This window comes from Protopterus annectens, chromosome 13.part0, assembly GCF_019279795.1.
Source record: "Protopterus annectens isolate FY-2018-M chromosome 13.part0, PAN1.0, whole genome shotgun sequence".
Classification (NCBI taxonomy): domain Eukaryota; kingdom Metazoa; phylum Chordata; order Ceratodontiformes; family Protopteridae; genus Protopterus; species Protopterus annectens.
In genome coordinates this window covers 841,746,550-841,773,644 of record NC_056747.1, presented here as the reverse complement: position 1 = coordinate 841,773,644, position 27,095 = coordinate 841,746,550, and the positions used below count along the sequence as shown (strand labels likewise).

Below are 27,095 nucleotides of genomic sequence, written 5' to 3'. Positions count from 1 at the left end.
CCCAAACCTGGCATACTTATACCATCCAGATTACTGGAAAAAGGCCCCCTGCTAGAGCGGCAGCCACCTAGTTGGCCTATGCCTAAGTCTGGGCCCAGCCTAAGTCTGGGTATGGCTACCATTCTGTTATTGAAATTCAGTTGTTATACAATACAAGTTGGGGGTTTGACCATTATATTGGTAGTTGTGTAGGGTACATTAGTTGATGGAAGTATTGACTTAGTCGGGTGCTGTCTTAAAGTATTAAATGTTGCTACAGTTTTAATGCAGAGTTGTATGTAAGTTAGTGTCAGTTGCGTTTTCTGCTTTTCTAGAACATTGTTTGAAATGATATTTACAATGTTAAGATCTATAATGAAGTGAAAACATAAATCTCAGACTCTTAGAACAAACAATCTGGTCAAAGTCTAAAGTAATGAGGGGACAAATTCCCTAAATAGGAGCATATTTTAACTATGGTTTCCTATCACGTAGTCAAACTTTTACAAGTTCGAACCTCATATGGTGGAGACTATAAATTTGAATTTGTAAAAGTTTGAGCATTTCAGTAGAAATCTCCATAAGCGGAGGTTTCAGTTTTGTTCAATGGGGTGTGATCTCGGAGTTGGTATATTTAAGCAGTGGGGGGTGCGGGGGGGCTTGCCCTCCTGCTTAAAACAGTTTATTTTGTTTTTTGTTGTTTTTTTTTTTTTATCCATAGTCGACGTTTTGTAACTTCGAACATAATGGTTCGAACATTACATGTTTGAAGTTACAAGACTTTGACTCTGTGATATAGACCCTTTAACTATTGCTGTTATAAGCTTAGAAAGTTGCTAAAATAACAGGATTTGTGTTAGCATACATTTTCTGAAGGATATGAATGCTGAAACTCAAATGCTTGTCATTATTTAGTGGCTTTAGTCCTCAGGGATTTGCTAGAAAACCACATATTTTGTGAGGAAAAGATTAAAAATATGAGATGAAAATCTTGTCATTTGAGTTGTATAAATTCATATGATGCAGTAAATTTACAAGGCAGAAACAAATTTGTATAATGAGAATGCTTGACAGTTTCAGGTAATTTATTGAAGGCATTGCTGCAAAACTAGCCAAGATGTACAGGAACACGAGCACAAAGAATAAAGATAGTTTTTGTATAAACTTCAGTGCATTTCGTATTTCTCAAGAAACATAATGAGTAATAGAGATCAGTCGATTAAAATTGTGTAAACTAATGTTTACAGTCATGGATAGAAATCTTCTACAGAGATATGTATGTGGTATCAAAAAATACAGAAATGTGGATACTGAAGGCACGAGTAGATAATATTCTGTCAACTTTTGTTCATTTTTTTCCTAAGGATTTCTCAAGAAAAGATATGTTATAAAGACCAGAAGATGGTTACTGCTGTCTAAGTTAAAGTTTCTTTCCTGTATCTGCATGTACCTTGTTAAGCAATAGTTGAAAAACCGCACCATTCTAAAAACTCATGGCTTACAGGAAAAAGAAATAGCAGTGTCCATGCTGTAGTACTGTGGTTTGGAAGGCTCTATTTGTTTGGTTTTCATTTGTTTAGCAATATGATAACTACTCTGAAAACAGATTTTTGTTTGTGGGAGAAACAGTTGATGGTAACAATTTATTGTGCCAAGGGGATAGTATTTAGAGAGCGTGATTTTTAAAGTGAAGCTTCTTATGGGACGGTGTGAGAGCTGACAGTAATGGAAAAGTGAAATGGAAGTACTCCGTACTTCTACTTCAGCTTTTCAAACACGCACACAATGAAGAGTTAGAGTGTGCAGTCCCACACTCACACATACGTGTGCACATAAACACACACACTTGCAGTGAAGAGTAGAGCGAACGATCAGACACACACAAACTGAAAAATGAGAGCAAGCGATCACACACACACACTCGCACAGTGAAGAGTGAGAGCGATCCCACACACACATACTGACAGTGAAGAGAGAGAGCGATCCCTCCACACACACACACACACACACACACACACACTGAAGAGTGAGAGCGATCTCACACACACACACACACACACACACTGAAGAGTGAGAGCGATCTCACACACACACACACACACACACACACACACACACACACACACTGACAGTGAAGAGTGAGAGCAATCCCACACACACACACACACACACACACACACACACACACACTGACAGTGAAGAGTGAGAGCAATCCCACACACACACACACACACACACACACACACACACACACACACACTGACAGTGAAGAGTGAGAGCGATCCCACACACACACACTGACTGTGAAGAGTGAGAGCAATCCCCCCACACACACATACACACTGACAGTGAAGAGTGAGCGCGATCACACACACACACACTGACAGTGAAGAGTGAGAGCGATCCCCCACACACACACTGACAGTGAAGAGTGAGAGCGATCCCCCACACACACACTGACAGTGAAGAGTGAGAGCGATCCCCCACCCACACACTGACAGTGAAGAGTGAGAGCGATTTCCCCCCCCCCACACACACACACACACACACTCTGACAGTGAAGAGTCATTTGTATATCAAACTGATTTGTACAGCTGCTTGTGTTGAAAATGTATTTGTAAAGTCGCTTGTGTTAAAAATGTACGAAACTGTGGGTCCTGCTGTACAGAAAAAAATGCACCTGTATGTCAGACTGTATTGTAACTGTTGAAATAAATATATTGTAACAGAGGATACTGGAAGAGAAGAGGTTAATCTCTGTCCATCTAACTTTGAAAAATAGTCTGAAATTAAATTACCTGGTTTAGCACATAAAGATTGTATCTTACAGTTCTAATTGCAACCAGAGACAAAATGTCTGTGAAAACCAGGACTGGGAATCCTATTGTATTGTCTTTAGGGGGTGCCCTAATTGCTACCTTGGAAGGGTGGAAGTTTTTGAAATGGTTTTATAGCTTCCAGATGTATAAAACATTTTGGCAAAGTTTTACATATGTAGGTGTGAGTATGGTAACACACGTGCTAGATTCTGGTTCATTTTCTAGTAAAGGAGGTAGTGTGGGAACCAGAGTTAGATAACCAGATGTATGTGATGTTATTCTGTAATCCAGCACTGAAATTGTTTTAATAGTAGATGAGATAATAGTCTCAGGGCAGTCTGTTTTTGAAGCCTGACAAAGAAGGACCACTTTACACGGTGTTTTACTTGTGTTCTGCTTTTAACTGCATATTAAAATTTGAAGAGAGGCCACAGCTCTGTCCGTTGTGAGTCAGGCAGAAAATTCCCACCCTGTTAGTGTTGTGTTCTTAAATACCACTGTCTTTTTAGTTGACTGCCCCTTACGTTAATTTGACCATATATCTCATTTCCTTTCTGCTTTTACTGGCTGGTGTGAGTAAGCACAAAATCATTTTGCCAAATCACTCCCTTTCAACTTTTTAAATTTATTGGCCATCCTCCTGTATTCCATAGTACCAGACTACAAAAGTGCCCACCCCCTTTCAATTTATCTTGCTTTTTTAAAAATAGTGGCTCTCCACTAAGACTTAACGTTTTAGACCGCTAAAACTTACCCACTTTCATATCTAACTGCTTAGTGCACACTACAGTGTTTAGGATAAACCATTTTTTTTCATCTTACCTTCAAGCATCTATTGCAAGAGCACCAGTTATTGGAGAGCCCACATTCTGCCTCTTGAGTAGTCATCTTGAGATTAGTGCTTCTGTTTTCTCTTAGTGAGAGAAGGAGTACAGTGACATAATTTCCTGGAGACTGCTGATCACCAGAAAGCCTAAGTGCTTTATAGGTGACAGCCTGGAATCTGTGCTTATGTTCTGATCTTGGTGAGAGTAGGAGCAGAGTGCATTGATTCCTGACTGTTTCTGGTTGGAGAGAGAGTGTGTGTGCTTAATGTACCTGATTGGTCTGGTTGCTATTTGACATCTACCAGAAAAAGGCTACAAGCCTACAGACCCTTGTGTCATCTGGGACAAGACTGTGGATCACCAAACAGGCTGTGGCCTGTTTCTCTTGGGATTGGTACTAACATTTTGCTTCTGGTGAGAGAAGAAGCAAAGGAGTACTGTATCCCAACAGAATGAAGCTGTGGTGAGACCAGCATTAGTAGTAGCCAGGCAGTAGCCATTCATGCAACTCCCCTCTTTTCATCATTCTTGACAAGCTAATTATTTGTTTCCAGTAAGTACTGCATGATTTGTTTCTAACTTCAGAATATCTGCCTAAATACTTCATCCTTAAAATTTCAGTGTCTACGTATTAGTTTCCCAAGTGTTTGGCAGTACTCTGTACAGACTGTGACACCTTGAGTGACATTTTTCCTGCAAAAGCACAACTGAAATTTCTCCAATATCTAGTTGCACACAGGACAGCTAGTTTAGAGAGACAAGCACTGTCCACATATTTGAAAACCGGATACTCCTGACAGTGATTGATATTCTCTCTCCAACAGTCTGTTCAATAAAAAAGGGTCTGTTGCCATAGATATGAGCTTTTCTACTGTCTCTGTTACCGACTTGGTGGATATAGGCATCCTGAGGCAATGTAGAAATAGTCTCATGTTTACTGACAGCCAGTTAATTCTCAAACAAACTGATATGGTATGTGAGAGATGTATTTACACAATGTCACTGGAGGCAAAGCTCTTGCATAAAAGTACTCCTAATGTCAATAAGGTTGTCAGTAGTACACATGCTGCACTCATCACGCACAATTCAAAGCAGACATATAGACACGTATACAGAGGCACTTGCATGTAACCTTCCTAAACCACAAAGACCTCCTAGACAAAGATAAGAAATACCCTCAGCAGCCGAAAACACACTTTCAAAACAACACCCACAACAACACATAGAGCTACAGCTCATAGAGCCTCTACCTGTAAGCACATAAGGCAAGTCACTACACAATCCAACATTCTAGTCATTGGAGACTTCATCATGAGACACAGTGATGTCCCTCTCACCAGGCTGAATAAGGAGAAAGTTAGTGTCAGCTGCTTATCAGGGGCTAGGATCCACCACATTAAGCACGCACTCGGGTCACTGGGCCACAATTAGCAATATGACTCAGTCACAGTTCATGTCGGAGTAAATTACCGGAGATGTACCTCCCTAGACTATATGAAGAGAGACCTCATTGAGCTCTTGGAATATGTGTCTCAGGCTGGTATGAGCCTAGCATTGAGCAGCATTTTACCTTCTCCAAGGATGATGCCGCAATATGACCAAAAGATGATTGATTTTAATAATTAGCTTAGTTTCTGGTGTCATTCTAAGGGAGTGCAATATTTGCCACCATGGAAGGAGATTGTCAAAAGATGTTGCTTTGCCAGGGATGGTCTGCACCTCTCCCCTCTAGGCTTTCAAATATTAGCTAAAACATTGTCTTCCCCTATAGTGCCTTTTGTTTTTTTTTAGGCAATGCCAAACTGAAAGTACTTCTGATATATAGCAAATCAAAACCAAGAAAATCTAAAGGTATTACTGCTCAATGCTAGGAGCCTAAACAAATAATTCCACTCCCTGGAAGCTGTCTTTACCCTAGAGGATGCTGATGTCTGTGTGGTCTCTGAGGCATGGTTTAAAGCTGCGGACAGCGCACCAACAGTGCAAGGTTATAATGCCTTCCACATATTTAGACCAGCTACTTCACAGGCAGGGACTAAAGGTGGAGGTGTCTCTATTTACATAAAAAATAAATATACTTCAAGGCGGGTCAAACAGGACACCACTTGAGCTGCTCCATGTTCAAATCACCATAGGTAAAATCCAATACCACTTCCTTGCAAGCTATAGGTCCCCCTCTATGACCCAGGAAACCCATACCATGTATTTAAACGTATTAGAAACACTAACCATCCAACTCAATGCATTATTCATGGGTGACTTTAATTACCCCACTAGTAACTGGGAATCCTATACGACATCAAACGTACATGCACAGAGATTTCTGAATTTTGTAAACACTCCCTGGACCAGATAGTCAATACACCAATCAGGGGTGCAGTCATACTGTATCTGGTCCTCACTAATGTGGGAGTGCTGCACACCCCCTACCTTAATGCCTTTCCTGGTAAGGTCAGACCACAAAATGGTCTCCTTTGAAGTAAAAAAAAAAAAACCTGGACCCCCAGCTAAACTGGGAATATTCAGGAACTATTCTAAGGCTAACCTCCTGCTATTAAGTGAGAACCTGGTAAAATTTCAAGCCCCTTTGAACCACGAGAACACAGCTGCCTATGCAGAACTGTTCACAGAAACCCTGTACAAGCATGTTAATGGCTGCATAGAGGTAGCTGTACGCACCAGGAAGAAGTACAGAACTAACTCAAAAACCACCTTGGTGGAATCACAAAATAATTCGGATGAATAACAGGAGGAAGAAAATTATGGCAAAAATTAGGAGGTGCAGCACCCACCAGGATAAAAGCACTGTCATCAAACTAAAACAACTCAGAGGACAAATAAAGTTTACCAAAGCCAGATTTGAGGTAAGTTTGGCCTCCCAGGCCAAGGACAACCACAAAGCATTCTTCAGCGATGTCTGCAACCTCAAAGGCAATACACATTTATGTGCGGAGCTCATTATAAATGGAGCCACCTGTACTGAGCCAGAAGATATAGCAAACCTCCTGGCTGATGAATGGTGAAAAGCAACAGTCATCCGTCTACACAAAGATGGGCCATCTACAGACCCTGGAAACTACAGACCCATAAGTCTTACTAGTCTTATATGTAAAGCCATAGAAAAAATTATCATGGAGATGATCAATCGAGATATAGTAAACCCCAGACACTGGACCCAGCCCAGTTTGGTTTCGTCAGGGGCAGAACATGCCTACTCAACCTGGTGGACTTCCTTGAGAAGGTCACCAAAGCAATGGATGAGGGCAAAATCATTCACACTGCCTACCTTGACCTGGCATTTGACACAATACCACACTTGGGCATTGTTGACAAACTCAAGAGGTTTGGTACAAACCCATATGTCATTCCGTAGATAGTCAACTGGCTCACAGACAGGACCCAGGAAGTTAGAATTTGGGAGTCCACCTCTACAGAGAGGCCAGTCACAAGTGGAGTCCCTCAGGGATCAGTCTTTGGACATCTCCTTTTTGGCATTTACTTCTCAGAAATCAAGGCCAATGTCAGTGATCTCTGGCTGACTAAATTTGCAGATGATTGCAAAAAAGGAGCTGTCATTGAATCTCACACTGACACATGTTCTCCAGGAGGGGGTGACACAGACAAACAACTGGTGTCAGAGCCATGGACTAAAACTAAATGCCAAGAAATGCATAATAGTATCCTTTGGGAAGTCATCCATCCGTGATCACTATCATTGACAACACACCCCTGAGAGCTGACCCAGTAGTCAGGGATGTAGGGACACACATAGATAGTAATCTAGCCTTTGATCATCATGTGTCTATAGTGGTGAGGAAATCATTCTGTGTTGCACAACTTATAAAGGTATGGCGTCCAAGTCCAAGGAAGTCATTGTTCCACTGTATTCGGCATTCATCAAACCTGTCATTGAGTACAATGCCCTGTTTGGTACATACCTAACCAGGCATATCCAACAACTGGAACGTCCACAGAGGTTCCTCACTAAAAGAATACAGGGCGTAAGTAATATGTCCTATGCAGAGCGCCTCAAGGCCCTATCCCTGTATTCTGTCTCCTACAGGCTTTTGAGGGGAGATCTATGCCTGGCATACAGGGCATTGTCAGACCCCACTTTTATGGACCTCCTGCATATCCACAAAACAAACAGTACTAGAATTACCCGTTCCAAAGACTTAAACCTTGCAGGTGATATAAATAGGACCTGCTGGAGCGATAGGTATGTATCCCAGAGACTACCCTGTCTATGGAACAGGCTCCCCATTCATGTGAAGCAGAGTTCCTCCCTCACCCAATTCAAGTGCAACTTGGACAACTGTATGGGAAACTGGAAATTCATCCCTGGTTTGGCACCTGTGTCTCTAATGCAAACAGATGACCTGTATCTCTCAGGCCCCTGCCTACACTTATCAGGAGTATCAGAACTTGTCAGAGATTTGGGATGAATGGCTAGGCTTAAAAAGGGCCTTGTGGTCGTTAGCGTAGTAAACACTTCTGAACCTATTCACCTACTTCATCTTGCCTTGCTTTAGTAAGTAACCCGGAAATAGTAATTCTTTATATCATTCAGGAAAATATAGTGAGATTAGTTAAGTACTGTTTCTGTATCTGTGTGAATCTATCTATGTGTTAATTTTAATATTTCCTGTGATTGAAACTTTGGTGTTTATTGTAAATAGTTAATCTGCGCTAGCCTTTCCCCGATATGTGTGTGTGTGTGTGTGTGTGTGTGTGTGTGTGTGTCAGCCAGCTACTTGGAGCAGGGACTTGGACCACTGATTTCACAGAGAGGGTGGTAGAGAATTTGGCTTGGAACACTCTTGGAAAACAGCTGCTGAGGACTCAACTCTACTGCTGAGGTCAGTATGGAGTCTTATTTGGGGCATGGTGAGAGAGAGCGAAACCTAACCCCAGAATGGGAGTGTGTTCCCTTTGTGCTCTTAAGGGAAATTGTGCTTGGTGCAGCGAGCTGCATCTGGAAATGTATTTATCTATCTTTGTTCCAAGTGAACATCCCTCACCATTGTCTGTGGTGAGGATTGAGACTCCTTGATCACTGATCTAGAAGAGGGGCGTCATTACAAGGTATTCAGGATTTGCTCTTGTAGATGCCTGTCACTACATTTGAGCTAATGGCCTATGGCTCAGCAGATTTTTTCCTGCTATCTCATTGGTCAAGAGAACCATGCTTGTTGTTTTCCATTCTCCAGGCACTTCTGCAGTAGCACGTGATCTGTTAAAGATCACCTTCAGGAGTTCTGCTTCATGCTTACCTTATTTCTGAAGACTGTGGGAGGTAATTCATTGTGTATTTGTGTTTTGTTCTCTTTAAGGGCAGCCATTTCCCATTGACTCTTCTTTTTGTCCTTGGTGCCTCTGCTTCCCCACTCTTCTCTTCTTCCCTCTCAGGGTAATAAACTCTCCTTGCTTTCCTTTGTGAAGACTAAAGCAAAGTATTCATTCAGTTCTATTTTTTCCTGTTTTCTATTGTCTCGTTCTTGTCTTGATGGCCAAGGTTAGCTCTCCTTTCACATCTTTTGTTGTGTATCCTGGAAAAAGAAGCCCTTATTCCCCATTGCTATTCCTTTGTCCAGCTCCCTTTCCATTTGCCCTTAACTTGTCCTTCTGGTAGCTTCTTTATATTTTGTTTCCTGCAGTTGTCCTTTATTTGCATCTCTTGAAGGCCCCAATGGCTGCACAAATTGCTAGTCTTACTTTTCTTTGTAGCCACCTTACCTTTTCTTCACTGATTTGTCCATAGCCCTAAATATTCTATATGTAATTCATTCGGTGGTATTTTTACTCCCTCATTGTTACTCCTAAACTTCTAACTCATCACTGACTTCCTCCCCGTGTCATTGTAATCCACTCCAGAAATCTTTTGCTGTCAAGTTTGTATTCTTACCTACCCCATCCACACTAAACCACAGGGTGACATGATCATTGTTAACTGTAAGTACATTCACCTGAACATATGTGACCCCCACTCCCTTACTTAAGAGACCACATCAAGAATTCTCTCCCTTCTGGTACAGTCCTGCATTGGGTGATTGAAACGTTCATGGTCCAGGACTTCATTAAACCCCTTCCTATCCAGGCAGAGTCTCCCAGTCTGCTACTGACAGATACTGATCTCTACAGCTTTAGTACCCTGTTACCTCTGTTCCCTCTCCAGTCTGTCTCTCATCCTCCTCATTTGAAGTGTCTGGCGAGAGATAATATTGACTTGATTTACCATCTCTCTTCCCTTTGTTTCCTCTACCGTGAATACCAAGGCACTTAACCTAAGTTCTGACCCTGTCCATTTTACTGCAACTTTCTTTGTTTGGTATTTGGCCTCCTCTCTGATCTTGCATGTAATGATCTTTACGTAGATTGCGACTCCATCCCCATTTCCATTAAGGAAAACAAAAATTAAGAGCATACCAGCTCCTGGTTGTCCTTTGAAGACAAATATCCAAAAAACATTGAGAGACAAAGCATGGACTGAATAGTAAATATATAAATATGTTCCCCTCCTACAGTAATACAAAACTGCAGATTAAAAAAAAGTACTGAAAAGATGCAATGCTGTCAGAACTTGTACCTCTCCAACAAGAAGACTTTCAGACTCTTTTAGAATACTAACACAAACACACTTGTAGGAGCCAGGAACTAGTGAAAGTTTTAATAAAAAATAAGCACTTTCATTACTATAATTTGAATTTCATCAGATTCAGAACTCTTTTCAAATACTTCCTTAAATAATAAAATACTGCCATCTATTGACAAAAATTAAAAACATTCATTGTGCACTAATTAAACATTACTAATTCTAGTTGAACAAAATAAACACTACAGTAAATAAAACCTGTCATTTAAGCTCACATGAAAAATATACACAAATTATGATGCCCCTATATATTAACATACTGTAAAATTATATAATGTAACATAAGGACTCCACGTTAAAATTAAAAACACTACTAAATATACATCCTTTTAAACAGGAGCAGACTATTAATTGAAAGTCAGTTGTTTGATAACCAGTGGGATTTGTAGAATCAACAGTTGCCAATATAATTCCCTCTCTTCTACATATATTGAGCAGTTATCCCCCCCCCCCATGAAGTGTGAAGTATTTTCTAACACAAAAGGAATTTTAAAACTGAATTTAACTGAGTTTTCATCTTGATATTTTGCACATCAGAGAGAGGACTATGTTGGCATGAATTCATATTAATAGTTGCAAGCAAATTAAAATATCAGCTTAAGTACTTCAGTATTGGGTTACATTCCTGAAGAGTTAATGGAAACAGTATTACTTGTGATTACTACTTAGGGTGTTGCGCTGTCTTGCATGTAATAATTTTAAATGTTCTGTTTACATTTTACAGATAAAGCAGGATGGCCTTCACAGCTGCGCAGCTAAACACACTACTTAAAGACAGCTCTTGGACTGCACTGAGGCTATTTTTTCCTGTTTACTGCAGTAGACTTTTATACAGAACAAAAGTATTTTCTGCCATTCAAGGACAAGAACAAACAAATTCAACAGGTGCAAGTGGGAATAAAGATGTCTCCGAAAATAAAAATAATGAGATGCAAACCCACAAGAACACTGGAAAGCACAACCGAGGAAATCCGAATGACTCGGTTAAGGATAAAATGTGGTCTAGGAAACTGAACAGGTCAAAGTTGCCTTCACACAGCAACCGCAAATCTGAATTTGATAACTTGAGAAATGATGATTTTCCTGAAAGAAAACAAAAAACAAAAGAACACTCAAAACATGTAGTGGTTGGTAAGAATTCGGAGGTTTTATTTGGGATTGCTCCCTGCTATTTGGCTCTGACCCAGCGTAAGAGACAGTATTTTAATGTATTTATTAAGGAATCGCGCAGTCATCTGAGACCTGAAATGCAGAACATGCTTCAGCAGGCTGTTGGCTACGGAGTACCAGTGCACCATGTATCGGGACGAGTCTTGGATAATCTCTGTGAGAGACGAGTCCATCAAGGGGTTTGTTTAGAAGTGAGTCCTCGGACATACATCAACTGCAACTTAGATGAAGGCCCAGATTTAACAGAGTTGAATGGAAGCCAGTTGTGGCTTGCACTTGAAGCAGTTCAGGACCCAATGAATCTTGGTGCTGTCCTCCGTTCTGCCTATTTTCTTGGAACTGATAGAGTTGTGGTGACACAGTCCAACAGGTAATTTTCAGAACATGTTGCAATACAAGGTTAATTGTGATTGTGAGAAGTGTTATAGTTCAGGCAGCCGTATACTGACATTATAGTCAAAATGTTTTCAGCCTGTGATTTTGTATATTGCTAACGCTAGTTGTGTGCACACAGGGCAGTGTGCCACACATTTCTGTGTGTACATCTTTAATGGCTATTTCACAGTGATGACTGTTGATGATGTTCCTCTAGCTTCAGCTGAGCAGGCAATCACAGAACTCACTGCTTTCATAGGAATGGTTGAGTATTGGCAGTTTTATTCTTACAGTTTTAAATTTTAGCCTGCATCTGTAGATCTGCTGTGTCCCTTTGTGAAACTCATAAAATGCACTTATATTTAAAATTGGTTAATTGCTCATTTGTGGAGCATTGAAACCATTTACATTGTATATGGGTGAAACATATATTACAATGATATCCTCATTATACCCCTTGCTACCATGGTGAATAATGCATCACCCGTTTCCCAAAGTGCCTGATATCAAAACTAGAAAGTGTTTATGTATTCCCTGTAATTTACTATTGGTAATTAATCCATTTTATGTTTTAACTGTAATTTATTATATTTGGAAAGTAGCCGTAAAAGAGGAGAGTCCATTAGTGTCATGATTCTCCAGCAGTGCATATTTTCTGAGAAGGCTACTGACTTTGACTGATAGATGTTGATCACTTGCTTTGGAGAAAGTGAGTGACACTTCAGAATACAGGTCAGGAAAAGATAGTTCTTGCAGCTAGTTTTAAACCTCCATCTTGTCTGTTTCCAGAGAACAGTTTTGTCAAGTTTCTCACATTAGTCTTTTTCCAGTCTTAATGAAAGTTATGCTAAAATTTATGTGAAATAATTTGGGGTCTTATGACAGTTTGTGATTGAATTTTTAAAATAGTGAAAATAATTATTTCTCAAAAGGAATTGCTTTATTGTGTTGCAAAGTGTGGCTTTATTTCTGGGTGAATAAATGGCAGGCTTTTCTCAGACTTGATATTTTATAATGAGTTTCTTATATTTATGTGGCTGTGTTTAATTGCCGCTTAGAGTGTAAATTTTTTCCACCTTTCTTCTCAAAGCAGAATTAGTATCCAAAGATGGCATGCTGATTTTATTTTTTCAAGTTTGGAGGTAATTTTACAGACATGGGAAGTTGACTGTGGTTTCTTGCTGCCTTTTTGGACTGTGTGAATGAGTGTAAATGCTTTTAAATGGTGGTTGATCAGTGTGAGGTTACAAGTAGTAGAAATGAAGTAAAACAAACATTTTTTTTTATCTCTGAGTCAGTGGGAAACATTACATGTGTGTAGACCCTCTTCTGAACTCCAACGTTTTATTTTTCATATTCCAGCAGACAGATTGAATGCTCTTGCATGTAGTCTGACAGCTTCAAATGGTAATTTTTCTAAAGTTTTCTTCGGCCAAAATTAGATAGTTCTTTTGAATCTTGGTGGAAACTTGCTATTTCTAACTCTTAAGTCAGTGAGAAATGTCATGGTCTGACCTCCCAACATTTATTTCAACATGACACTAGACAGTAGGATTTCCATCTGCTCGTAGCGTGACAGATTCAAAACAATAATCTCAAGATTGCTTAAGTTTAATTTTGAGCCAGAATTGGGTAATTTATTTGCTGTTTGCTAATGAATATTTTGAATTAGATTTTTCATTCAAGCTGAACAAAAAAGTTTTGTTCAGCTCTAAAGGATGCCCCACCAGGCCAGATGTAGTTCCGGAGGGGCATGATGATGGGTTAAGTAATGGTCCTGAGCCTCCTAGTGTGCAGATTATTCACCTCTAGTAAATGTAAACTTTTTTGGATGTTATTACTGTACTTCTGCAATAAAACTCTTATCACTCTGTCTAAAGTGAGACAGCTTTTTCATGACTTTTCAGTTCTACCAATTACATTTCTTCCTTTTTTAATCTCCTTCACGTAATGAAGAGAGACAGCTTTTTCTGAATGAAACCTGATATTTTTTCCAATAATATTCTTGAGTAGGAGTAGTATTTTGTTCACTGGTTTAATGCCCTTTCCCCTGATGTAGCCCAGACTCTTTCAAGTTGAACTTAAGATTCAGTACAACTTACCTTCAGGCTAAAGATGATTTCTTTGTGTGGAAAAATAGTTGCATTGTCATAGATATGTTGGAGAGCTAAAAACTGCCCTGGTGACTGACACAAGATGAGCATGGCATTAAACCAGTCCCATATGGGACATTGGTCAATGATCCATCCCAGGATACACATGTACAACCAAACACTATGCATAACTCCACATAATTTAGAACACACCATTTCACCTAATTAACGTGTGTGAGAAGAAAAGGAACAGGGCCATTCATCAGAAGCCCAAGTAGACATTGCCATGATAAGCAAATTCTGCACAGAAGGAATTCTGCACAGAAGGTACCGCAGCTGGGAGTAGAACCAGAGAATTAATAGCTGTGAGGCACCATTGTTAATTGGTATATCATTGTGCTCACCAAGCTGCCCTTTACCTACATATTGACATATCAGACTGACATTCTGCAGCTTTGTCTTCCATGGTTGGTGATGTGAAAGTAACATTTGTGTTCCCAAGATTGATTGTGTGTATCATGCTGCATTATTATTATTATTATTATTATTATTATTATTATTACTACTATTAAACCTGCTTTCTTCTAGCATTATGGTCACAAAAGCCATTATCAGGAGAATGTTAAGAAATTCGAAACCTGCTTGTCTCAACAATGCTTTTATTTGATTCTAGGGCTAAAATTTGATTTGTATGATATTAAAAGCAGTTGTATATAGAGATTCATAGTCTCTTGGAATGTGGCAGAAAATGTCCTTTTTTATAAGAAATCTTTTGAACAGCAGTTATCCTTTAGGGTACATCTAACATTCTGGAAAGACATGCCATTCACCAGGTGGTACAGTCAATGATATTTTATCCAGGACTCTCCAGATTTGATACCCTTGTTGACTTCTGAAAAAAAATACACAATGCTTTCTTACTTAAAAAAACAAAGGGGGGAGGGGCTTAGGCTTAATCATAAAAACAATGAAGACCATTTCAGAGCCTTGTCCCTCTTCCCAGTGTCATGCAGACTACTAAGAGGTAAACTCTCCTTTGCTTATAGAGCTTCAACAGACCCAGTTCTCAAGTTTTTTCAAGTGTTCAGTTTTGAAGGTTGTCTAAGAACACTGACTCATTAAACTCAATATTCTAGACTTCCTCAGCCATCCATCAATTGAAGTTGTAGTTAAAACTGCAGTACTAGAAAATAACCTGACGTCAACAGTTATTTGAGTCCATAACCTAGGAACAATTTGCATTAAGGATTTACTTCTCAAAGATGTTTTACTTGCTCAGATGTCAGAGTTTATATTGTCATAGCTGTGTTCTCTTGGGTCTACTTCATAACACTGAAATTTCATAACATTGAATTTCATAACATTGAGACCAAAACATCTAAATCCCAAAACATTGAAAACTCAGAACATTGAACATGTGCTTCATAGTATTGAAAACTACAGTGCATATGTAAATAACATCCTTTCCACCTATAACACCTAACAAACACACTTTCTACTACGTTTCGCTGCCCCCCCGTAAATTACATATACCAACTCCAAGATTGCACCACAGTGGAAAAAAGTTAATTTCCTAACCTACACTGAGGTTAGGGTGGTGCAGGGGGGGGATTGCCCTCTGCAAAAACATAGTAGAAAATGTGTTTGTTAGGTGGTGGTGTAGGTGATATTATTTACTTGTGCAATGTAGTTTTCAATGTTCTGAGTTTTCAATATTTTGGGTTTTCAGTGTTTTGAATTTTCGATGTTATGGTCTCAGTGTTATGAAATTTCAGTGTTATGAAGTAGACCCTTTCCCTTAAACTATTAGAAATAGAAGTATTCTAACTAAAATATAACTTTTCACTAGTAAAGGTTTTGTAATCACTAATTGCTTTACCCCTAGTTAAATCTATAATAAAGTGAATATAAACTTTAAAACTGACGTCTTTCTTGGTAAGATAAATGTTAAGCTGAAGGATTTCCTTTTTGAAATTTCCTCTGAACTGTCTCTCATAAAAAAAGCTAATGCCTATTAAGCAAACAAAACATACTGTTGTATTCCATTGATGGACAAGTATATATTTTACATAGATTTCCTAAAACTAGCTTCATGTCTTAGAGAGAGCAGTTTAAACATGCAGCCCATAAGATGGAAAGCATGTTTCCTAATGTTAAAACCACCAAAAGAAGGTACAAAACTCTTATTGTAATACCACGAAAGAAAGACTCCACTGCACGTCTGGATAAATATTTAATCCACTTGAAGGTAAAACAAAACACAATTAGTTTTCTCTAGCGTTTCCTAATGTTGGTTATGTGAGGTAAAAAGGAAAAGTCAGATGAAATAAGAATTCCTAAATCTTTGTTAGCATTGTATAGAATAATTTAATGCAAAAATAAGGTAGGTGTGGGTGCAGACTTTCCAAAATGTTACTTCTCACTTATTTGGGCTGAAGTTTAAGTTAACCTCCTTAACCCATTTGAAAACTGTTGAAGAAATCCGGATATTTGCAGAGTCCCTTTTATAATCTAGTATAAATTCTGTTTTACAATTATCAGCATATTTCACTTGCTAACAGTGTTTACTGATTGGATTAGTTGATAACAAGACTTGATTACACTGATTGACCAAGAAGTAATACATTTAATCAGGAATGGACTAGAACTAATAATTGAGTTATGGTAAACAGTGTCAATAAATTATTAAAGGTTTTAGTTTAAATCAACATAAATAATGCCAGCTGACAATGAAGAGTCTAAAGCAAAAGCTAGTTGGTCATAAAATTCTACCAGGTTAGTAAGTGCGGACCTTTGGGATTAAACCCACATTAATGTGGTTCAAGGTTATGTAGGTAGTTAGCCCAACGATAAGTTTAATGATACATGCTCAAAACATTTACATAAGATAGATGTACGGCTTATTGGTCTGTAGTTAGATAACTCCATCTTATCTCCCTTCTTTATAGACTGGTGAAATTTTTTGTTTCTGTAATGATGTAACAGTACAATTTTGAAATAAAGAATTATGTACAAAGTGCAACAGTTGGAAGTCCATGCACCTATACTGTTGGTTTTAAGTCTGAGCCCATTGAAGTCTTATTTATTCTCTTTAGTATATCTAATGTTAAGTCAGTAGTAATAAATGGACAATTTAATATCTGAAGATGACATGAAGTCCAACTTGGTTATTGTGGCCAATGTTTGTGTTGAACTATAGAAGAACTTAGTAAACCTTTCAGCTATTATTTTAGGTTTAGTTTCAATTTTTCCATTAATAAGTATGGATGATATTGATACTTTATCAGATGAGAATAAGTTAATGTGTGTATAAAATTGTTCCCTATTTGAAGAGCAACATGATAATTCATTTTATGTTGCTCTTTAATTCAATCTTGAATCTTTTAGTTATCTGATTCAGTTTTGGTTTCATTTCTGAATTTGAATTAAGCCTAGATTTTTAAAATAGTTTCTTCTGTACAATTTACACAATTCAGAATCCCGACAATATGATGATATACTAGTTTTATAAGCCTTATTTTGAGAAGCTTTTTACATGGTCTCACTTGGGTACATTCACCATTGTTTTTGACAGCTCGTACTAATTCATTGAATTAATTTTCACTGTTTCAAGTTAAAAGTCCAGATAATGAAACCTGTATTTTTTAATAACGCTAGGTAATTGTTTACACCCTAGTAGAATATTTATAGTGATAGAAACAGTGGTCTCAGTTACTCAAAGGAGACCCTACCGGGACTTCATTTACACGGGATGTTCTATTGGTTACTAATAAGTCCAAAATATGATCACCTCTTGTAGGCAAATTAATAAGGTGAGTCACTTTAAAGTGAGCTAGACAGTGTGGAAAGTTGGTGTCCTGTTTCTTATTAGATGAACAGTCCAACCAGTTAATTTTAGGCTAGTTCATGTCACTTTTCAGAATAATAAAGTTGAGAGTAAAATAGGATGCTATAAGTTCAGTCAATTTAGGATGGGCATTTGAGTCCAATGATGGTTTCTTGTAGGAACATACTTACCTCATAGTATTCTTTGTGGAAGATTTAAGTATATCAACTACTGTTATCTCTACGTTATAATTAAGAGCTATTATTTGATGAGATAAATCATCATCTTATCTGTCAAAGTGGCAGAAGTAATTTGATGTTTGCTGCTGTGATTGATGGATTACAGCAGGAGACAAAGTTCAAAGAAGTTACAGGCACTGAGAATACTGTTCTATGTGATTATATCTGTTTGTCTTTCAAGTAGTTATTGAAAGGCAAGAAATGGTAATTAAATCTGACTAAAAGAAAGCAAGGTATATGTAAAAACGCATAGTCAGTGCAGTGACAGGATCTTAGGGGTTATGATGTAATATTTTAAAGCGAAACACTGCATTGTGGGATACCTAGAGGTAGACTAAAAATTCAAGATGCCAGACCCCATTTGGGCAGATTCTGGAACTGCATTTAAAAATATAAAAAAAAACACACATATAGAGTCCAAAAGTGGTGTTTAAATGTAGGAAACATCAAGACATGATGAGATACACATGTTTTTAGTCTGTGTGTACAGTTCTCCTTTGGTGGTTTCCATTACTTCTTTTTCAAACCACATTTATGACCATGTGGATAGTTAATAATTTGACTAAGATTATGCTCAGGGTTGTATTTTCTTCCCTTTGCTAGTTGTGTGCCTTTAATCACATATTTACTCCAGTTTTAATTTTAGGCTTTTAATTTTGTTATACTATGATATGCATATGGTTAGTCTGAGAATGAACTTCTGAGAAGCTTTGAAGAGTGGCCATTGCTGTTTTCATGACCTTCTTTTATATAAAAATGAAGTTATGTCTGCACATGAATTCAAATTTGTCCGAGTGCATCAAAGAAAAGAAAAAAGGTACTGTATTTATTTTCAGGAAATAACTTGTATTTTTTTCTTTTTTTGTCCAGTTGTCCATTGAGCCCAGTAGTGAGTAAAGCCAGTGCTGGGACTATGGAGATTTTAGATGTATACAGCACTGAAAGCCTGCCTGACCTGATAAAGGTAACAAGAAAATGTAGACCTCTGTTTGTTTTGCTACACGGTCACAGTACCTGCCAGAGTCATTACGATATAATGAGTTAATAGGAGTAATATGCAATAAATATTTTATAGGCATTGTCGCAGTTGCTTCAGGTTGTATACTGTGTAAACTTCATATGAAGTTAAACAAATAAATACATAAATAATGGCCACGATGATGTAGTTCAGCTCATTGCTATCAAACCTGTATAGTGCAGCCAATTTCAACCTCCTACACAAACACACACTATTGTTAAATGTATAAATTAAAAAATTATGTACTGTCGTGTAGGCCGAATATCAGTAGCATATCCATCATCTAGCAGAAGAATGGGAAATATTACAGTACAGTCTTATTATTTAATTACAATGACCTTTTTGAGTCTTTCCCTTCTTGTTCACTTTCTTTCTAGCTGCCTCAACCACCAGCCATCTGGGGCAGCCTGAGCCAGATGGCAGGAAGACCTGTAATAAGACATAATCGCTTTGGTCTTAGAGCAAGTGTAATGCTGGGCTGTTGTATGTTTTATTTTTTTATTTATTAACAGAAATAGTAGCATGCTCAGACTTCTTAGCACCTGAAAGTGGAAAGTTGACTACTTTTTTGGAATCAATTTTTTTTTTGTGGTGTGTGAAGCTGCCATCCAGCAAACCAGTACCCTGAGCCAGCCTTGAATATAAGTATAGTTTATAACTTAATATTCTAATTTGTTTACTAGAAAGTATCTTACTGTTTCAGTGATGTATTCCTGTATAATTCAGTGAAAGTTTTACGAAGAATATTCAAAAAGAGGCTAACATGACTTTTATATACTCGGATACCATATACTAGATAAGCATGACCAGTAAGCCTGTACGGCTTTGAGAATGTCTTATCTGCCAAGCTGAATTGTATTGGTTTTCATTATGATTATTTGCTTTCATTTCAGGTTTTGAAATGTGGTACTTTCTGTTTTATCAGTATTTAATTATTGCATCAGAAGTCAGCGATGACTATTTCTTCAGAAAATGGAATTTTTTGTCACTACAGGGATACCAGAAAGTCAGTAGTGAGTAGACGTGTTGGGGTTTAACTTGTATACACAAGACCCAAGTACAGTGCCCTGAAAATTTTACTAAGAACTGTCATAGAGAAGTTAAGATATGGATGTACATGTATACCAAATGCAGGGTTTACAGGAATTTGACAGTTACTGACTGTTGCATTACACACTGTCTCCATCCCCTGGTGATTATCTGGGGGATGGAAGAGTAGAAGCCTTGAGTTCATCCCAGTCCTCGAGTCTGTGTGGTCATTGATGGCACCTTCTGAAGCCTAGAAACATCATCATGCCGATTCTCTGCTCTTTAGTCATCAGCTGGATAAACTCTTTGATAAGGAGTCTAAGATGATGGATAGTGTCAGTAGAAAGGTGTTTTCCTTTGCACTTTGGGGTTAAGATCCATCTTCATTTTTTGTTTCACATGACTATGCTGATGCCATCCTGATGGATCAGACACTGGAGAGAAGTTCAAGCCTTCCTAATACTTGTGCCAAGGAAAAATTGAGACCTTACTATGGCTTCATTTTTTTTTGTATACTCCACTGTAGTTTTGACTGTTGGTACTCTGTATCACAGCAGTAGTGTGCGTCTGTAGAGGATAACTTAGCTAATGCTGTCATCCTATAAAAATGATAGAGATTATATGTAATTTAATATACTGCAACAAATACTGGATCCCCTTGGAGTGACACCAGAAACTAAGCCAATTGACTTCAACAACTGGCTTAGTTTCTAGTGCCATTCCAAGGGACCAAGTATTTGTCTGCCTGGGATGACAAGGTTGACAGGCCTCAATGCTTTGCCAGAGAGATGGCCTTTACCTGTCACCACAGGGTTTCCATATCCTGGCCAAGGCTCTTGCCTTCCCCATTGTGCCTTTTTTAGCCAAGGTCCCAAAGACAAACCTTCCAACATAAAAGATCTGTCAAAAAGCAAATTGAAGGTCGTACTGCTTAATGCTATGGGGCCTAAACCTGAAAATGGACTCACTGGAAGCCCTCTTTACACTGGAAGATGCTGATGTCTGTGCGGTCATGGAAACTTGGTTTAGGGCTGTGGTGAGCACCCCTGCCTTACCTGGCTATACCTCATTCCATGTATTCCAACCCCAAAATGAGGTTGGGAAGACTAAGTGTGGTGGAGTCTCTTATCTTCATCAAGGGCAAGCACACCTCTATGACGTTATGGAGGGCAGGACTTTGTCCCAGCCCTGGGCACATATGCATTTCCCTAAGTGGATTTATTTTTGCTCATTATGACGTTGTGGAGGGCAAGACTTTCTCCCAACCCTGGGCTCGTGCATTTCCTTAAGTGGATTTATTTTGCATCGCTGCCTGCCTTTGTAGAACCCATCTTCTGTGTGAGATTTGGATTTAATGATTGTCAGGCTTTTCCATTTCTCCTCACTTTCATTTTCAGTCCACTGGGATATCCCTGTGGGTTCCCTATATATACCCAGTCCTTTTGTTTTTTTTTTTTTGGAGGGAAGAGTTGGGTGTTGGAGAGCATGCCAGTCTGTAGATCATACAGATTTTCTCTCTCTCCCTTCTCTGGCTGCAGATTGTGAGCTTTCTCCCATACCAACCTTCTGCTTGACAAACACATTGCTAATACAGCAGGTGTTTGCTAATTCTGTTGCTGGTAGCAAGTCATCTGATCTTGACACATCTCGTTAATGCTGCAAGCTAAGCTGCCATTCTTGTATAAGGAAATAGAAGTTGACAGAGGCTATTCACCCCCTACCCAGTCCCTCCATGGCCCTTAAAGCTTGTGTAACATTGATCATTTAGGTTGTACTCTGGGATTTACCTCCTCTTTGCCAAAAAGCCAGGGTGCCCATCCTCTTTTTTTGAGCCTTCTGGTTCTGTGGCCCTGTGTTTAGAGACACTTCCTGATGGCCTTTACCTCTGCTCTGTTGGTCTCAGCGCTTCAAGATCTAGTTAGTGTTTCACAGGGATTGTCTGTCCCTTAGAACTGGCACACATTTCCTCCTGAAAGTGGCATCAGAATTCTCCCTTAAATCAGTCCATCCATTTCCTGTTTCCATGTGCAGAAACCAGAGGAGAAAAGGCATTGTACTTTCTGCACTTGCATATCTAGCTCAATTTTTACCTGAAGAATTTACAAGAGCACTTGGTAGCCTATGTACCACAAGAGTGGTTTCTGGCCCAGTTGTGGTATCTTTCGGCTTTTCCCGGTTAGGGGTCGCCACAGTGGAACTCCGGTCCGCTAATGATTGGCAGTAGATTTTTACGTACAGAGTTGCCAGCCCTGACGTACAACCTTCAACGAAGGTACGCCTATTCACGCATGTCTCCACACAGAAAACACTTTAGCTGAGAATCAAACAGGACAACGCCTTATTGTGAGGTGACAACGCTACCGCAGCACCACCACCACAGCGGTTTCTGGCCCAGAAATTGTAGTTTATTGGCCGTTTGGGCAGTTTTTTTCATCTCTTTCAACCTTCTGGTTTAAAAGTCTGTGTTTGTGCTTGTTTCCCACCTTCCCTGTAACTAGTCTAGTCCAGATACAGATTTGCTGTATCCTGGACTGTTTGTAAGCTTCTGAGCCCCTCAAGCCTTTCTGTGTTGGAGGGAAGCATTCTAGCTTTCAGTGAGAATGATGAACACTAGGTAGCCTATCTACCACAAGATCCAGGTACAGATTCTTAGTTTTAGCACTTGAATTTGCTTATTCATGCTCAGCACTTGTTCAGAACTTGTTGGTAGCACTAAGTAAGCTACAGATTACTACAGTACTCAACCCTCCTCTTTACCTAGAGGAAAACAGTTTGTGTACTTATTTTCCTCACTTGCTTAGAGAAAAACACTCACTTTCCTCACTTGTCTAGAGGAAAGTAGTTTTTTATTCAGGCATGTCCAAGGATCAGCTCCCAGTGTTCTCTCCTGTCTATCTGATGAATCTGGGCAACTTGGGGCAATGTAGCAGTTGCCTCATGTACACAGACAACCCTCTCCTCCTACCACCCAACACCACAACCTGTGAGAGATGAACTTATCTAGCCAAACTGGAGGTAATGCTCTCTCCAACCAAGACTGAACTTGACAGTCAAGAGGAGAAGGTAAACACTTGCACCACACCACACTCATCACATAGTCCCACTAAACCTACACCACCAAAATCCACACATAGAAACACAGAAACATTCGGAGGCTCTCAATAATAATTTGCTCAAGCAACAGAGACCTCCAAAGCCAAAACGCAAGCAACCTCCACCCCCCAACACAACCCAAATGACATATAGCCCACAGACTCAGTGTGCCACTCAACCACAGCCCATAAGGCAAAACAACGTACCCAACACACTAGTCATAGGTGACTCTATAGTCAGGCACACTGATGTCCCTCTCACCAGGCTAAACAAGGAGAAGGTTACTGTCAGCTGCCTGTCAGGTGCCAGGATCCGCCACATAACCCATGCACTCAGGTCACTCCACAACAAGTACAAATATTGACTCTTGTCATTGTCTGTCTTGGTGTGAATGACCTGAGGCATACCTCCCTACATGAAAAGAGACATGGAAGAGATCTCTGATTTTCTAGCCCAGGCTGGTATGACCCTAGCCCTGAGTAGCATCCTGCCATCGCCCAGAATGATACCTCAGTACAAGAACAAAATGATTGACTTCAACAATTGGCTAAGCTTCTGGTGTCATTCTAAGAGGATCCAGTATCTGTCTGTCTGCGCCGACATGGTCGACAGATCATGATGCAAGGATCCAGTATCTGTCTGCCAGGAACGACATGGTCGACAGACCACGATGCTTTGCCAGAGATCGCCTGAATCTGTCACCCCTGGGATTCCGGATACTGGCTAAGGCTCTTGCTGCCCCTATAGTGCCTTTTTTAGGCAAGGTTAAATGACAAATTCACCACCGTAACAGGAACAGGCAAGCAAAAACTGAGGGTAATGCTAGTCAGTGCTAGAAGTCTAAATCTCAAAATGCACTCCCTCGAGGCACTCCTTAAAATGGAGAACATCGATATCTGTGCAGTGACTGAGACCTGGTTCAAGGCTCCAGAGAGCACCCCTGCATTACCAGGGTATAACTTATACCACACTTTTCGGCCACCTAACCTGGACCGGAACACTAAAGGTGGAGGTGTGTCCATATTCATTAAGGATATCCACACCTCCAGGCTAGTTGCTCAGCATAATGCATCCGAGGTTATCTAAGTGCAACTAACTCTGGGCAAAACTGTAATCCAAATTGTAGCTTGCTACAGATCCCCCACCATGCCCCAGGATTCCCACTCCTGTTTTCTTGATATACTGGAAAGTATTAGGGTTCAACCAGACACCCTAATAATGGGCAATTTCAACTACCCCACCGTTAACTAGGAAAACTACTCATGTACCAACTCCTTCATTCAACGCTTTCTGGAATTCATAAATTCCAATGCCCTGGATTAACTTATCCACACCCCCACCAGGGGCAACAATATCCTAGACCTAGGCATTACCAACACGAGTGACGGGTGTTCCACACCTGAAGTCAACTTCTCGTTGGTCAGATCCAACTGTAAGCTAATCACTCTAGATATCCACATCCCGCCCCCACCCCTCATTAAGGAAATCACAGTAAAAATTTTCTCCAAAGCCAACTTCATGCTTCTTAAGACAGAAGTGACTAACTTCATGGCACCCATGCAGATGGACAATACAGTTACGACTGCTGAATCCTACACAGATGCACTCTATAAGCACTTACATGAGTGCATGGATCATGCTATCGTAAACAGAACAAAGAGGCTATCCTCCAAAAAAGGAAGCCAATCTGGTGGTCCCCTGCTATAAACAAACTCTACAACAGAAGGAAGAAACTGTTGCAAAAGAGAGTAAAATCCCATGAGTGGAGGGGTTCCCTGGTCAGCCTCAGTAAGAAGCTGAGATCCCTTATAAGATCCTCCAAAGCTAGCTATGAAAACAAAATCACCATCGATTCTGGGGACAACCACAAAGCATTGTATAGCTATCTCAAGAATCTCAATGGCAATACCCATATCTGTTCTGAGTTACAGCACAATGGCATGAAAATTACAGAACCAACTGATATTGCCAATGTCCTGGCAGATAGGTTCAGTGCAAACTTTACCCCGCTCTCACCCCCTAAAGGGCCCATATCTATACAGGAAGAATGCAGGGTCCCTGTAATCACAACTACACAGGTAAAAGGTGCACTCTCTAAAGCCAAAAACACAGCATCCATGGGACTGGACAACATCCCAGGCTGCGTTTTACACTAACTTCAGAACGAACTGGCTCCCCACCTAAGCACCATGTTCAATCATAGTCTCACATCAGGCTCTGTGCCCACTGAATGGCGCACATCAGCAGTTATCCTACTCCACAAAGGGGGAGCCACCACTGATCCCAGGAACTATCGCCCTATTAGCCTGACGAGCCTGGTCTGTAAGGCCATGGAACATATCATCATGGAACTCATAAACAAAGACATTGGTAACCACCAAACTCTGGACCCCACCCAGTTCGGGTTTGTGAAAGGAAGATCATGCCTCCTGAACCTGATCGACGACTTTGAGGCAGTCACCAAAGCTTTAGACAAGAGTAAGGTGGCCTGTCTTGACCACGCCAAGGCTTTCGACACCATTCCCCATTCTGGAATTTTAGCTAAACTTACTAAACTAGGTATAAATCCCAATGTCACAAGATGGGGTTGCCAGTTGGCTCACTGACGGAACCCACACTGCAAAAGTTGCAGACTCCAAATCTGACTTCAAACCAGTGACAACTGGAGTACTACATGGTTCAGTCCTGGGACCTCTCCTGTTTGGTATCTACTTCTCTGAAGTACAGGCTAACACAGAAGGCCTTTGGCTAACGAAGTTCGCAGATGACTGCAAACTAGGAGCCATAGCTGAGTCCCCAAATGATGTGGACATCCTACAAAAGGGTCTCACTGAGACAGATGCCTAGTGTCAGAGCCATGGCCTCAAGCTCACTGCCAAAAAGTGCATTTTCATCCCCTTTGGTAAAAACTCTGTACCCATGAACTATCACATAGGCGGCAGTCTACTTAATGCTTAATGTGTGATAAGAGACCTGGGGACCCAGGTGGACAGTAGTCTCTCCTTTGATAATCACATCGCCACAGTAGTCAAGAAATCCTTCTACGTGGCACACCTCCTCACAAAAGGGTTCTCATCTAGGAAAAAAAGAGGTCATTGTTCCCATCTACTCGACACTCATTAGACCCATTATAGAGTACAACGCCCCTTTTGGAATGTACCTCACAAGCCATCTGCAGCAGCTGGAAAGGCTACAGAAGTACCTCACAAAGAGGATTACTGGCCTCAGACAGATGCTCTACACTGGCGGTCTCAAACAACTCCAGCTTTACTCCATAGCATTTTGCCTACTTCGAGGTGATCTCTACCTAACATATAAAGCTATGTCAAACCCAGAACTGTTGGACATGCTACACCTAAAGAAATCCCAATCCCTCCGAGATGCACGATCTAGGGACCTAAACCTTGTCACCACAATAAACAGTACATGCTGGAGGGATAGATTCCTGTCCCAGAGACTTCCCATACTCTGGAACAAGCTACCCATGTATGTCAAGTAAAGTTTCTCATTAGCACTCTTCAAGAAAAATCTTGATAAGTGGATGGGAAATAGGAAATACACTCCGGGGATCACTTCTTTGGCTCTGCTCGACAGGGGCACAGGAAAATAACTGTCTTGGGTGGCGTAAGCCAGGGAACCTTGTTGGTTAGACTTACTTAGGCCCTTGGGCCGATAGCCTAGTACCTACCTATGAACCTATAAGATCAAGGAGAAAAGGTAATTCATCTGCTTTCCTTCATGGATGAAAAGGCTAGTATTTACTAATCGTATGTTAGACAAGGCTTCTGTCAAATGCCATTTAACCAAAGGAGTGGCTGCTTCGCTGGCTTGTTTTAAGAATGGCGCTATTGTAGACATTTATTCCATAGCCACTTAATTGTTGTTTCACACCTTCTCCCAGCACCATTGCTTGAATTGCCCCTCCAAGAGTAGGGCTTCCTTTGACAATTCAAAATGGTTTGGACTTTTTCCCTT

The 27,095-nt window shown here is 40.0% G+C and overlaps 1 protein-coding gene across 2 annotated transcripts in view; it reads left to right on the top strand.

The window, feature by feature from the left end:
- MRM1 (mitochondrial rRNA methyltransferase 1) overlaps window positions 1-27,095 on the top strand; it is a 199,533-nt gene that overhangs the window by 4,092 nt on the left and 168,346 nt on the right. For both annotated transcript variants that reach the window (XM_044054562.1, XM_044054561.1), the window contains exons 2-3: window positions 11,002-11,817; window positions 18,851-18,944. In XM_044054562.1, the coding sequence (XP_043910497.1) occupies window positions 11,012-11,817; window positions 18,851-18,944 (900 nt within the window). In that variant the 5' untranslated portion in view covers window positions 11,002-11,011. The remainder of the gene's footprint in view (window positions 1-11,001; window positions 11,818-18,850; window positions 18,945-27,095) is intronic.